This window comes from Megalopta genalis, chromosome 16 (genome assembly GCF_051020955.1).
Source record: "Megalopta genalis isolate 19385.01 chromosome 16, iyMegGena1_principal, whole genome shotgun sequence".
Taxonomy (NCBI): Eukaryota; Metazoa; Arthropoda; class Insecta; order Hymenoptera; family Halictidae; genus Megalopta; species Megalopta genalis.
In genome coordinates, this window is record NC_135028.1 from 26,182 (window position 1) to 39,761 (window position 13,580).

Sequence of the window (13,580 nt, forward strand, 5' to 3'; positions counted from 1 at the left end):
TACATTCCATTATTTTAGAGAAGTTCATCTTTAATAAGTACTAGTTTTCCTATAATCTTAATTGTAAGTGAACAAGTAACAATTTATTATCAGTAACAATACAGTGTATATTTACTGCAACATAAAGTGTCAGTATGTAACAAAAATTTCATTCATTTGATTTGTTAAGTAGAGTACCTTTCTGCTACGGTAAAATATTATACATTCTACGATTTAAAACACTGAATTCGAATTGGTTTAAAGCTCATACATAACTGCGTTAATGTACACACATTAACTTTTGCGTGTGATGTACTTTGGTTGTATGTTTACTAAAAGCCTTGTAATTGTTTTTTTTCTTTTTGTTTTTTAACAAAACTATAGAATGTTTTTGGAAAGTTGTAACTAAAAGTATTCAAAATATTTAACAGAGAAGAATACAAGTAATAATAATTGTAAGTATGTACAGATTGTATGACATGAAGCAGCAGATTGAGAGGAATCTTCTTGTTTACCAAGTTGTGATACACATAAATCTTCACAGTCTTCTTCCTTGCATAAATCACAAAGTGTCGCTTTCCGTGGTTCATAAAATACTCTTGCTTTTCTTGCTAAACATAAGAAAATGAAAAATACCTAAGAAACTGAGGTACAATTTTTTCTAGATCTTTCAATAAATAATAATGTTGTTATATACATTATAAATTCAAGACCGTTGACTTATTAAACAACTTACAGGAATCATAATAGTCGTATATAGTAACTGGTACTGGCTTTTGTTTTGCAACTTTGTGTGTTCTGAATGCAGATACTGTTGGACAATATTCACGTCTGTCCATCTGTAATGTATTGTTTACTACAAATATAATTTCAAATTCTATGAAATGTTTGAAATATAATACACTTCTCATACCTTATCAAAATATAGTATTACAACCGTGTCTCCGTCTTTAGTTTCTACTCGTTTTACGTTTTGCGAAACCTCAAGACTAGGTAGCGAATCTCTGTCTGCAGTAAAACCAGATGGTAGACTAACTTCCATCACAACCATGTTACTCTCATTGGCTTCTTTTGTTGGCACAAAACTATTTAAACCCACATTATATGTGTTACTGCGATTCCAGGTGATATAAAGTATATTTGTATTATTACATACCCAGAACAAATTGAAAGTTGCAAATGATTTGCATTGGAATTTTTATCAACTTGAGGGTCCAAAGTAAAGAGTGGCCAAGCTCCGGTTACATTTAAATTATACTGAAATGAAATTTGGACCAAAGCAAATCCACTACCAGTGCCTGTTACATTAACTGACCGTGTTTTCCTGGGAAGCTGAAAAGGATGTCATATATATTCGACGTACATTTAAATTGTAATATATATACACACACACAAACACACACACACACACACACACACACACACACACACACACACACACACACACACACACACACATTTTAAACTTACTCCATGTTTTTGAAGTATCATAGAATTATCAGAATTTATATTCATCTGACTTTGTCCACCTCCCTCATACATAAATGTTATTGAAATAGCATTACTCTTTGATGCTAGTTTTTCACCTAGTTTTGCCAATGCTTGTATTCCGATCACAGTATCCTAAAGATTTGTTTGTAAACATTAAATTTTGCATATTGCATCTGTCCCATATATGCAATTCATATACTTTGTATACTATATTCATACACTTCTAACATTTACCTGTGTAGATGCAAAACCACCTTCGGCATTCCTTTGTTTTATAAGCCATTTCATTAGAGCTATGGAATCAGTGACTAGATTACGTTTGAGATAAGTTAATAAAGCATACGATGTCATTTCTACGTCAACAGATCTTGGTAAAGAATACCATGGATTTTTATCGTCCTTAGGTACAGGTTTACTCCACCATTTAAGGTCTCCTTTTCCCATAGCTTTGGATTCCAATAAAGTAAATGCAGCATTTTCATATGGGTGCTTTGCCAAATTTAAGGCATACGTGCAAATACTCAAGGCATAAATATCATCTAAATCATTCATATTACGGACAATATAATCAATTCCTTTGTTTATTGTGTTGCGATATTTTCCATTGTAAACCTAACATTTCATTAGAATAGAATAAATATTCAATCTATAAGTTTTATAGTCTCAAGTGAATTAAGAAACTTACATCGTTTTCGAGGAAAGTTATAAGAGTGAATGCTGTCAATGCAAGACCTTTTGCAGCCCCACCTTGCATGTCACGATGACTAACCTTCCCTATTTCAGGAAAGCTTCCATTTGGAGCTTGATTGTTTGATAGCCATTGTAGAGCTTCGTCTATTATTCTATCTTCAACCAGAATATATTTCATAGCTTGCTTGAAAGCCTTTGCTACGAAAGCTGTAAGCCTAATAAAATATGAATTTACAATGGAGTAACAGGTATTATACTGCATTTATGAGTTTTTTTTTATGATTCATCATTTTTATTATGTATACCATGTACTTCCATTGGCATCAGACTTGCCAAATGCGCTGAATGATCCATCATCATGTCTGTACGTCAATTCTCTTTGATAACCTATTTCCATATATTTTAAAGCTTTACCTTCTACAGCTTGTGTCAACTGATTTGTATTCTGCGAATGCAAATTTATATATATATATATATACATGTATTTTTTTTTTTTAATACGCTGCACTGAAAGAGATTCGTTGCATACTTACATTGAGATAATTTAATATCATTATATTTGGAACAAAATTTAACATGTTTTGTTCTCCACAACCAAAAGGCATTTTAATTAAATTTGCTAAATTTAAAATACTAGGGCCCAAAATATCACCTAATAACACAATTGGTTAATGGTTGAAAGAGTTTTCGTTCACAATGGAAAATTATTTTAATAGAATTAAATTGAATGACATTACCTACTGCAGAGATTTCGATATGTTCAGAACCAGGTACAGCATTTTTGGGTATGTCTATTTTGAAATATGTTGTTGTACTATGTGAGTTTTTAAGATCTAAGAAAGCAGCTTTATTAAAGAACTGTGTTTCTCCTTCAGCCTGTAGATATTAATAATTAATCTTATTATATTATATTAAAATAATAATTAATCTTATGTCCAACTAATATCACCTTATGAATAAAGAATGTATACATATATAAAATATCTTACTTTTACAAGTAGTTTACGTTCGATACTGTCACCAGCTAATATGCTATTTGCGGTTGCTTTAATAGTAATGTAGCCTAAATCTCTTGGAATGATCATAAATGATACACTAGAACCAGAATTAGCTTTTACTTCCACTTTCTTTTTCCGATATAATTCTAATTCTGAAATATGTAATCAGTATTTATATTGATTCTGTAATACATGTATATATACCATATGAAATACTATAACTTATGATATTTGTTAAATTAAATCTTACTTGGTACATCATGTACATCATTAGATATTTCGGCAAAGTCAAATTGACCTTCATGCGTTAGTAAAACTTCTGCGTCTACGGACTTGTTCATATAGTTGAAAACCACAATTTGTATTGCAACAATTTCTCCTCGGATTACGGAATACGGGAGATCCATAGCAATAAAGAACGGTCTAAAAACTTTTAACTAAAACGAGGAACCATTATTTTTCTTATTACTTTGTCACAATATGTAAAATTTCGTATTATTTGTATTGTTCATCTATTACATTTACCTTTCGTGGCTCTTCTATGAGACCCAGCCCGTCAACATCGTTCAAAGAAAATGCCGTCAATACCCACGATGTAATTGAATCGGGCACATTCCTTTTCAGTTCGTTCTTCCCATCGTATCTGTTTTCAATTTACATAATTATTCTTTGTTTCGAGAAATTCTTTTTCATTTGAAAGCATTACAATGTGTGGTAAGTGTATAATTTGACCGATGTCTCATAATCTTACGAAGATTCAATCACCTTATTAAAAACTGAGCAATTTACTTCGTAAAATATGGAAGAATGAATGATTGAAAGTACAATATTAATCAAGTAAATGTATAGCAGTCATATATGAACACCGAGAACATATCCCATAGGCATTGATTTACAAAGAAATGTTCTGTACAAAACAAAGCGACATTACACGGACGTTGTTCGTCTAAGTATGTACGTATACAAAGCATGTATATATAAAGCTTCGTAAATTGACAGTATTTATAACATAAATACCCTGAAGAGAAGTTTGTAAAAAGCCAGGTGTTTAAGATGTCATGCATTAGGAATACACGGGGCTTATTCCAGACAGGAGGTGGGATGCGAGAGAAGGCATAAGGACCTGCCAATGGTGGTCTTGTTGCTAGTTTGTGCGTAACGGGCGGACCAATGTCTGGCCGAAGTGTAGATGCACCATGAGGCGAGCCTGTTATTCTACCTTCCAATATTCCCGGTTGTCCTGGAATCCAATTCTCTATATTGTATTATATCAGCTGAACCAAGGGAAAATAAAAGTATAATGCTACCACAAAAATAAATGTCTTATTATATTCTGTGTTTAGAACATATTTACAAAAGAAACTTGTTTAGTAACTTGTATGTATCTTGAAATATGGGAAAAATGAGATGTTATCAGCAGAATAAATTGCAGAATGAAACAATGTGTTATAATTAAACCATCACCTTAGAGAGTCAATTACTTTGTTAAATACTTTTCCCCATTTATATGCATAGTTAGTTGTAGTTAAGTATTTACTAATATAATCGAGTGATTTTTCAGTTTGTTAATATGTAATGTTAATGTGATTTTTCAATTTACTTAATAAGTTACAAATTGATAAGTATTATCAGCAGGTAATAATTTCAATGGCTTTACCCAATATTAAGCATTTGCCAAAGCCAAGTTTCAGGAAAATTCTTGCGTACTTTCATCTTCTCTGACGATTTGAATGCAATTGAATCCGATTTGAATGCAATTGAACCTTCAAATGCGGCTGGATAGGAGAGCGCTATACCAGATCTGTAGTATACTACACAGACATAAGCCATGTTAAATGATAAATACGTTTTCTGATTAACTAAATTGTTTCGATTGTAAGTATTATATGAAATGCTGAACTTGAGGATATTACTCTCATGCTACATTACGAAGAAGTAAAACATTTTAACCAATTTGTTACCAAATTAGAAAAATATTTGGGATCACTTATAATAAGGTGGGTAAAGTAATATTAGTTACCAATTTTATAAAACCATGTAGAAATTTGCTCAAATTTACTTACGAATTGGAAAATTTTCATGAACATATCCATTTGTCATAATAATAGCACCGCTTTCCTAAATGAGAAAGAAAATATTTTAATTCATAAGTAGATCTTTATGTAATACGATTACGTACAATTGGATCTACATACGCTAAAAACATCATTCGCTGTAGCTGATCCACGACTCCAAAGGTATCGGTCAAAAACTGAGTCCATATATGGTGAATCTCTTACCATATCGTATGATTTTAACTCTTTATATACTTGTTCCTGCAAATGATTGTGAAATATGTTATCATTACTTGAAATTATAACACATTTGGAATTAACTATGCTACTAGAAAATTACATACACGTGAAATATCATTGCCAGATTTTAATAAAATCGATCTCTGGTCCACACCTAATAAACCAACATATGAATTTGGCTTTGAAGTGACGACTAAATTAACATTTTCTCCTGGTCCAACTTCGCCGGGTGCGATATTAATATCAACCTTAAATAAAGAAAAACAAAAGAAAACAAATACTAAAAGTTCCTATCTATAATTAAAAAATTTTCATTAATTTTAAAATTAACTTACAAAGTTTTGAAGTACTCCTTCCAAGTCTACATCTAAAGCGTCTGCGATCACTTCTCCATCGTTTCCTACATAATATACAATTATATGTGCAGTAGGCGCCATAACATATGTTGCCAAAAATCTAAAAGATATTAGTAGTTTATATATTTTAAATGATTAGCGATTACGCTAAATTCAATATTAATAAACACTTACTTAAAAGTTGTTGTATACTTATTTTGTACATATATAGAACCAGCATCTAGTATATCACCGCGTCCGAATATTTCATAATTAATATATTTTAATGGAATTGTAGAGTTTACTTCAATTTCAATGTCATGACCAACCTAGAAATAAAGTATTATAATTAATATTAATCAAATATTAATCATACAACTATACAAACCATGGGGATTTCAGTTTTCAAAATAGCTTGTAGATATTCGTTGTTCTGAGACATTGCTTGATTTGTTGATGGAAACCATTCGTGTAAATTTAGATATTGTGCCTGTTAAATAAACATTTGGCTTGAGTGTTCGCTACTAGGTATGAATTAATTATTATTCATTTTACATAGATCTTGTAATATTTTACCTCGATATTTAAAGGTAATGAAATGTTATCATTAGTTTTTGATGGGTAGAAGTCCAGTTGTACCATACCATTTTTATCTAACATTTTATTAATAATGGTATATGCAGATTGATTATAAGTATATCCATACATTATCGTGACAGGATTTTTATTATCTTGAACTGGTGTCCCATCGTGATATGTCAGTTTTACCTGTAAGTCTTGTTTGTTAAAAGGCGATCGCACATACAAGATTATATAATAAAAATAATCTTATGTACATACAAATGCTGTATATTTTAAACCAGGTTTATAATATTCTGATGTTTTTATCAATTCCATTTTGTATTTATGCTTGTGCAGTGTTACTTGCATAGATGTATTTTGTCTTCTACCAGTTAAAGATTCTTCTACCGCAACATCAATCATAACTGGTCTTTCATAGTCATCGGATAATCTGTAAAGAATATACCGGATAAGTAAATTTCAGAAAATTACAGGAAAAAATACTTTTCATTTTACATACCTAAGTTCAGATTCGATATCAAAATCAACTACCGCCTTTCCATCGATAGGTATCACTTTTCGTACAGGCTGTTGATAAATTGGTTGAATAACGCTAGAGAAAATATCAGGATAAACTGTAATTGTTGCTTCACCCTTTACCGGCTTGCCATAAGTATACCTGTATAATTCACACTTTAAAATGAAGTTTTAAGCATTAAATAACATCAAAGTTTTATTGTTACGCAATAGTAGATGCAACAAATTTTACAAATAATGTGTATTGTGTTCTTAAAGAAATCTTAAAACAATGTTAAACTTTCCTTACTTTGCGTAAACTGTAGCAATAATTTTTGTGTCTTTAAATGTAAAATGTTTGGAAGCAACTATGCTGACTTCAAAATTGGGGAGAATATATTCTGCAACTTCGAACTCTTTCTCAAATATTTGATCACCGATGTTAGCAGTGATTTTCCAAGTACCTAACACAGGTGACTCGGATAATTCGACTTCACCATTAAATATTCCATGTGTCACAGACGGACGTTTCCATTGCTTAATTCTGTTACTTTTTCCATCCTATATACAATTTATACATAATATGTAATATGGTTTTATGATATATTTATTTTGGTATGTAAAAAGGTTATATACTAAAATTATTTACTGTAATGAAAATATCTATTAATCTAGCAAGAGTAGGCCTGAGTCTTGAATTTAATAGAATGCATCTGAACATGACTTTATTCCCTGGTTTGTAGATTGCTCTGTCGGTTTGAATGAAAACTGAATAACTCTTGTGAACATATTCAACAGGTTTTGAATCGGAGAACTCAATTCCTGATAGACCACGTGCAACCAGTTGATACTTTCCAGGTATAACATCTCCGATCTAAGATATTTAATAAATAAATCAGTTACAATTACATTCTTGTATGGAAAAAATAATCAAGTAAATATACCTCAAGCCTTAAAATTCTTGTAGAATATGGCTGCACTGGTACAACTTGGGATATATTATATATATCCCCATTGTCTAGCTGACCATTTAATTCAACGTATATCGTTGATGTTGTTGAGATACCAATTGTGCTTAATGCTACATGATATTCAGAATCAGGTCGGACCACTTTTGGCGCAATTATACTATAATATCTGTAGAAGTGTTAAAATAATATTTTCTCGATAAACTTAAATGTGACTGTATATAGCGTTTTTAATTTTAACACCAGAAACATAGAACAATCAAAGAGATTAGATCTATAGTATAAATAAATTTATTTAAAAATTTCCACAAAAGCACTTCTATACTTTCAATCATTGTAAAAGAACATAAATCTGTGTAGTGTGAAACATTTCAAACTTTCTGATAATTCTAGTGTCGAACAGTGAATCATTAAAATGAAACATGTATAAATCTATATACATATACATACGATTCTGCTTGTATTTTTGCAGCAGGCATGTAAACCAGGAAAAGAATGTAAAGCCAATGCGAATACATTTTTGTTTAGTCTGAAAAATTATATTCATTTAATTGAGTTAAATTAATTAATTAATTGATTGATTACATGTACATAAATTATCTGATACCCAACTATTTTCCACAGTACATACATTTAATTGCACTAAAACAATAGAAAATCTATGATGTAAGAGTCGCGCGTAATCATTTCCTTGAACAAAATTATCTTCATAATCTTAAATTATCAAACTGGTTTTTCTATAGACGTGCATGAATTTCCTAGGAAAACATATTACTTGTCATTGCGATGTTACAAATGAAAAAGTGGGAAGTCCCAAACCTACACTAATGACGTAATCGGCAATTGTCATATGCACTTTAAAACTTGAGGTTTTCCCGTACATATACATATTCTAGCAAATATAATAGTGCAAAAGAAAATTATAATTTTTTAACAAAAGAATTATTTTCTTTAATAAAACTTAAATCTGAACGTTACTTATGCAATAAAACGAAAGAGTAAAAACAATTTTAGCAAATACTACAATCAACGATATCTTCTTGTTAATTAGAAAGTAGTACAACAGAATCTTACATCCTGCAAGTCCCCTCAAAACCCGATTTACTATTATCAATCGTGCTGATTCTCTCATTTAAAAGTTTATAGGCATAATACCAAACCATAATAAATGATGAATAATGGATTTTTTAATACGTTAAGTTCTTTTATCGTAACAAATTTTATTAAATAAATAATAAATTAATAAATTTGCAATTTAAATTTTATTCACTGTGTAAGATCGCATCTTACTTTAAAAAGCGATGACGAAAGAGTGACTTACCTAATTGAATCTGTTTATACTTTCTTAACTTCGCAGGTTGCATGCAACCGCAAGTTTTGTTTTACTTGCGCAAATCTCAGACAGCAATGTAGGAACGGTATTACAACGTTTCTAAACTAACAATCGAGCGAGCACTAACAGCGAGCACTACCGATCATGGCTTTAAGAAATTGAATAGTAGGTTTCCCTTCCTCCAGCCCGTTTTGCTTCCACTATATCTGTCACGCTTTTACCGTTATAGAAGTAACAAGCCAGTGGGGTACCATAAACATATTCTGCAGTTTGTCTGTACGAATTTCATTTCACAGTATTTGAAATAAAATTCGTACAGACTTTAAAATTAAATTCTATTAAAATCATTCAATACTTGTATTTGTTAAATATTATTGTAAACTGCACATCCTTTCGAAAATTATACTACACACATGTATATATATATATATATATATATATATATAAAATTAATTTATAATATTTATCAATATTAAACTTTCACGAAATTAACAATAATCAATCAATTGTTCAGGAGATTTTAAATAAGTTGTGAGTCACCAATTCGAAACTTTAATAGGAAAAATGACCTCCGTCGCATTTCATGGTCAATCTTGATGAAATCAGCTGACATAGTTTAATCTGTGTCGTACATAATGTTGCAACTATCAAGCAATTTAATACACAATTTGTCATATACGATTAAATGTTTAATTTTTACATGGCAAAGTTTGTATTTATTTCCGAGAATTAGATGCCATCGCAGAATTTATAACATCCTATTACAATAAAAATTTAATTTATTGTATGTATTATAAAAAATGTTTAATACACCTTAAATTATTATATTCTGTTTAATTCAATAAAAACATGAGTTGTTATTACTATTTTTAATAGAGACAAATAAATAAGTTTTGTATAAAATTGTTGTGTGTTATATGTAACTCATTTGAGGTGATTTCAACGCCTGCATAGAGCACATATGTATATGTAGACTGCTCTATGCAACTGGATTCCTTATTGGATACGTATCAGCTCGCCGCGAGCAATCAGCTAGCCGGTAATATATACAAAGCTCCTCCTCTTTTGACAAGTATTTAATAGTAGGAGGTTTTCTAACTGTGCATGGATTTGTCCATGACTCAACAGTCTATTTATGTATTACGTTTCTTGATACTCCAATACTATACAGTTTACCCATTCGCCACGCCTCCCTTTATTTGTGTGTGATTAGCTTAGATCGTTTCGCTTACTTTTAATGTATCTAATATTACTTTGCAAAAGTCGCATTTATTCAGCTTCAAATGTATTTCGAAAACATGATTTATTTGTTATTTGCGTGCCTTCTTTATGTGTTTGTTTTAGCGTAACTGGATCAACTAAAAATCGTTGCCATACTAAATGTCTGTCACGTTCAAAACCTGTGTTCTGTAAGAAAGAATATTTCTTATTTTAATAAAAATAATACCATTATATCGTTAATATATAATAATATATATAAATTTACCATTTGTTCTTTTATTTGACTTCTTATTTTAGTTAAATCTATTTGTATATTTTGTAAATGATCACAAGCTTCCTGGTAGTAAGTTTCAATTTCATAGGAAACTGGTTTGAAACTGTATGTTGCCCCCTTTTGAATTTCACTTGTATATTGCAAATTTACTTCACTTTCTCTGAACAGTAAAATAATAATATCTACAACAACTATTACATTATATTTCTACCGTTAAAAATATAATACTTACAACATTTCCAGCTCATCGATTTTGGACTGTATGTCTGTTTCCAATATGAATTGCTTTTTTACTTTGTTTTCGTTTATAAGTTCATTGTACTTATCTAACGCGGAATTTAATTGCTGTGTATTATCACCATTACACAAAATAGAAACTAAAAGCTTGACAAATGAATTATGCGTGTCTGGGCAAGATGACACAAGCATAGAATATTCTTCCTGTTGTTGTTGCATACTTTCCTATACAGGATAAGAAGAAGCTTTTAGTTACAACAAAATAAACAATAGTCTCTGAAAATACTTCCTAATTTTAGCTTTAGTTACTAACACATCGTGTAGAAGATAATGAATATTCTGAGGTCATGTAATGATACGTATCAGCCACAAATTCTGACACATCTATAAGATGGAACCACTCCCTCTGCATTAGTATAAATAACAAGTCAGCATTTACATGACCACATTCCCGTATAAGGAACTGCAAGTTTTTAACTTTCTCTAATCTAACTTTTCTTTGTTCAAATTTTGAAGAAGCATCTTGTTTCAAGATTTTAGTCATTTCTAATTCTGCAAACTGGTGTATGACTTCTATCAATTGATGTTCTTGTAGCGATACACTTTCTTCCAATAAATCTCTCTTTGCAGTCAGTTTCAAAATTTCTGATCTAATTACACATTAAAGTATTATTTAGACATACTCGATATATTACAACATCTTGTGGTATTTAACCTTGACATCCGATTACCTTAATTCAGAAGGGTTGGGCACTTTTAAATTTCCATTATTGTATATCTTTCGTGCATATTCTAACATTGCAATATATGATTCTGGTTTTATTTTAGCTAAAACTTCTTCTACCTTGACATTGGTGAAACTGTAAAATAAATAACAGTGTTCTTTATAAATGAATGTATGTAATACATATTTCATTCGATAATTATTATGAAAAATAAAAGTTACTTTGTTTTGCACAACATTAATTCTTGTAATTTCTCATTATTTATATGTACTTCTTGACTCTCGTCGCTTAAAGAACCATAATTTGAATCTTTTTTCTGTTCTTCTTTAAAAACATCTCCAAATTGTTCTTTTATATAAATGCCTAAGTAATGATGATATAGCGTTATATTTTTACTAAAAAGATCCAAAGGCATTTGGGTCCATACCGACGGTATTCCTTTCTACAAATAAGATAATTGTATTTTAATGAACCGAGAGAAAGTTGACTTTGGTTACCTACATTTTCAGCCGCATTTGCATATTGATTCGAGAGACATTCAACTTGTCTAAAGAAATCGTGATTAATTACATCAAAATCATCTAAAATCATAGAACAATCTTTATAAGCTTTTTCATCTGCAATATATTCTCTGTTCAACAGTTCAGATTTTTGTTCTATTTCATCGTCCAGTTCTGTCGTTACCTTTCTATATAGGAATATTTGAATTAAACACGATAATGGGAAGTATTAGTTTTAAATGAAAATGTATTGAAAATATTACTTTAAACTTTCAATTCCATTTTGTAATGTAAGAATATAATTTTCATCTTCATTGTGTGAATTGTTAATTATTTCAAATTCTGCAAACAGGTCGTTTACATCTGTATCATCAAAAGTAATAATTTTTAATAAATCAGGGTAATTTTTGGTTGCCTCTTCTAATTCACAATCTAATTCAAAACCATCCAACCAATCATTTGTCGTTTGTAATATATTTTTTCTAAAACATTAAACACACAGAAGGAACACTTGACTTGGAATATTTAAGAAATTGAAGACATATATAAAGAAAATGAATAATTTATACGTTACATTTGCACCTCTTCGTTTGAAAGAACATTCATGCAATTCACATTTTTGTTAAACCATTTTAAAAACGGTTGTGTTGATTGTTCACAACATTTATTCAATATGTCCGGCGAAATGTTGTTCAAAAGTTCTGAACTTAGGCTTGTAATTTTATTATAAAGAATCCTGCTTGATATACTCATGTTTGCTCATGTTTTCATGCAAGTTTTCAAATGCAAATGTTTGTAGCTTTATAATTCAATCACAGAGGACTCGCCTTCGTTTCTGCAGTTCAGTGCCTCCAACTCATGAAGACGTGAACATGAAACCACGGGGACAACGGGCCTGAAGCTCCATCTGAAACACTTGATGCGATATTCCACTTGTCAGATTATTTTATCTATTTATTCGAACAAATTGTCCTATCTATTTATTCGAATAAATTATTAGAGCAGACAGCGTAAAATTATTTGAATAATAACGTAAATTTATGGGAATATATTTGTACGAAGAGACATTCAAGATCAGTACAATCGTCATGCAGTGCTCGAGACAACTTTCTTCGTGGAATAAACATTCAATATGCAGTTTTTACAATCTGTATGCTATCCAGAGTGTCATGAAATAAAGGTTTTAGTTTGCATGATGGTGTACATAACTATTTTTGAAAAAAAAAAAAAAAAAAAAAATATACTTAATACATGCTTAACACATTCTGGCCCTAGAATCCAAAATTTGAACTACCGCTTCTAAACTGCCATATTGAATTTTAGTTGGTTCAAGATTGCAGCTAGTTCAGATGGCAGTGAAAAATTTACTAGGAATAATACGATCATATAGGTGTACATACATTGACATTCAAACTTGCATCACTAATCATGAAACAACATAGCCATTGCGCAGCCGCT

At 30.4% G+C, this 13,580-nt stretch overlaps 2 protein-coding genes across 5 annotated transcripts; both read right to left on the reverse strand.

Annotated features, from left to right (window-relative positions):
* Positions 1-9: 9 nt before the first annotated feature.
* LOC117224660 (thioester-containing protein 1 allele R1) lies at positions 10-9,352 on the reverse strand. 4 transcript variants are annotated; one of them, XM_033477760.2, is made up of 28 exons: positions 9,154-9,343; positions 8,283-8,361; positions 7,809-8,001; positions 7,514-7,738; positions 7,175-7,425; positions 6,869-7,027; positions 6,628-6,799; positions 6,364-6,555; positions 6,176-6,277; positions 5,983-6,116; positions 5,788-5,908; positions 5,557-5,700; positions 5,354-5,473; positions 5,222-5,276; positions 4,176-4,398; positions 3,684-3,801; positions 3,409-3,595; positions 3,150-3,310; positions 2,898-3,036; positions 2,694-2,812; positions 2,466-2,605; positions 2,156-2,375; positions 1,705-2,082; positions 1,450-1,602; positions 1,136-1,311; positions 893-1,064; positions 716-818; positions 10-590 (listed from the first exon to the last, which is right to left on the reverse strand). In XM_033477760.2, the coding sequence occupies exons 2-28, from the start codon at positions 8,348-8,350 to the stop codon at positions 385-387; spliced, it is 4,431 nt and encodes a 1,476-aa protein (XP_033333651.2). In that variant the 5' UTR covers positions 8,351-8,361; positions 9,154-9,343; the 3' UTR covers positions 10-384. The 4 variants fall into 4 exon arrangements, with proteins under 4 accessions (XP_033333651.2, XP_033333653.2, XP_033333652.2 ...); XM_033477762.2 differs by lacking the exon at positions 4,176-4,398 and adding an exon at positions 4,816-4,969 and having other exon boundaries at positions 9,154-9,341; XM_033477761.2 differs by lacking the exon at positions 9,154-9,343 and adding an exon at positions 8,464-8,662.
* A 574-nt stretch (positions 9,353-9,926) lies between these two features.
* LOC117224662 (uncharacterized) lies at positions 9,927-12,974 on the reverse strand. The gene is made up of 9 exons (XM_033477763.2): positions 12,697-12,974; positions 12,386-12,604; positions 12,124-12,310; positions 11,844-12,064; positions 11,629-11,757; positions 11,211-11,547; positions 10,893-11,122; positions 10,652-10,820; positions 9,927-10,572 (listed from the first exon to the last, which is right to left on the reverse strand). Exons 1-9 carry the CDS (start codon positions 12,873-12,875, stop codon positions 10,435-10,437), a joined length of 1,809 nt encoding a protein of 602 aa, XP_033333654.2. The 5' UTR covers positions 12,876-12,974; the 3' UTR covers positions 9,927-10,434.
* Between the last annotated feature and the right edge of the window lie 606 nt (positions 12,975-13,580).

What these genes read in the sequence shown, in the direction of transcription:
- LOC117224660 (XM_033477760.2), bottom strand. Translation starts at nt 8,350, where the DNA reads ATGTATTCGCATTGGCTTTACATTCTTTTCCTGGTTTACATGCCTGCT. An exon ending in AAGTATACAACAACTTTTAA is followed by an intron (nt 5,909 to 5,982) that starts GTAAGTGTTTAT and finishes AATATCTTTTAG; the next exon opens with ATTTTTGGCAACATATGTTA. An exon ending in GTGGTTTTGCATCTACACAG is followed by an intron (nt 1,603 to 1,704) that starts GTAAATGTTAGA and finishes ACAAATCTTTAG; the next exon opens with GATACTGTGATCGGAATACA.
- LOC117224662 (XM_033477763.2), bottom strand. Translation starts at nt 12,875, where the DNA reads ATGAGTATATCAAGCAGGATTCTTTATAATAAAATTACAAGCCTAAGT. An exon ending in TTAATGTTGTGCAAAACAAA is followed by an intron (nt 11,758 to 11,843) that starts GTAACTTTTATT and finishes TTTATTTTACAG; the next exon opens with TTTCACCAATGTCAAGGTAG. An exon ending in CCCAACCCTTCTGAATTAAG is followed by an intron (nt 11,548 to 11,628) that starts GTAATCGGATGT and finishes ATGTGTAATTAG; the next exon opens with ATCAGAAATTTTGAAACTGA.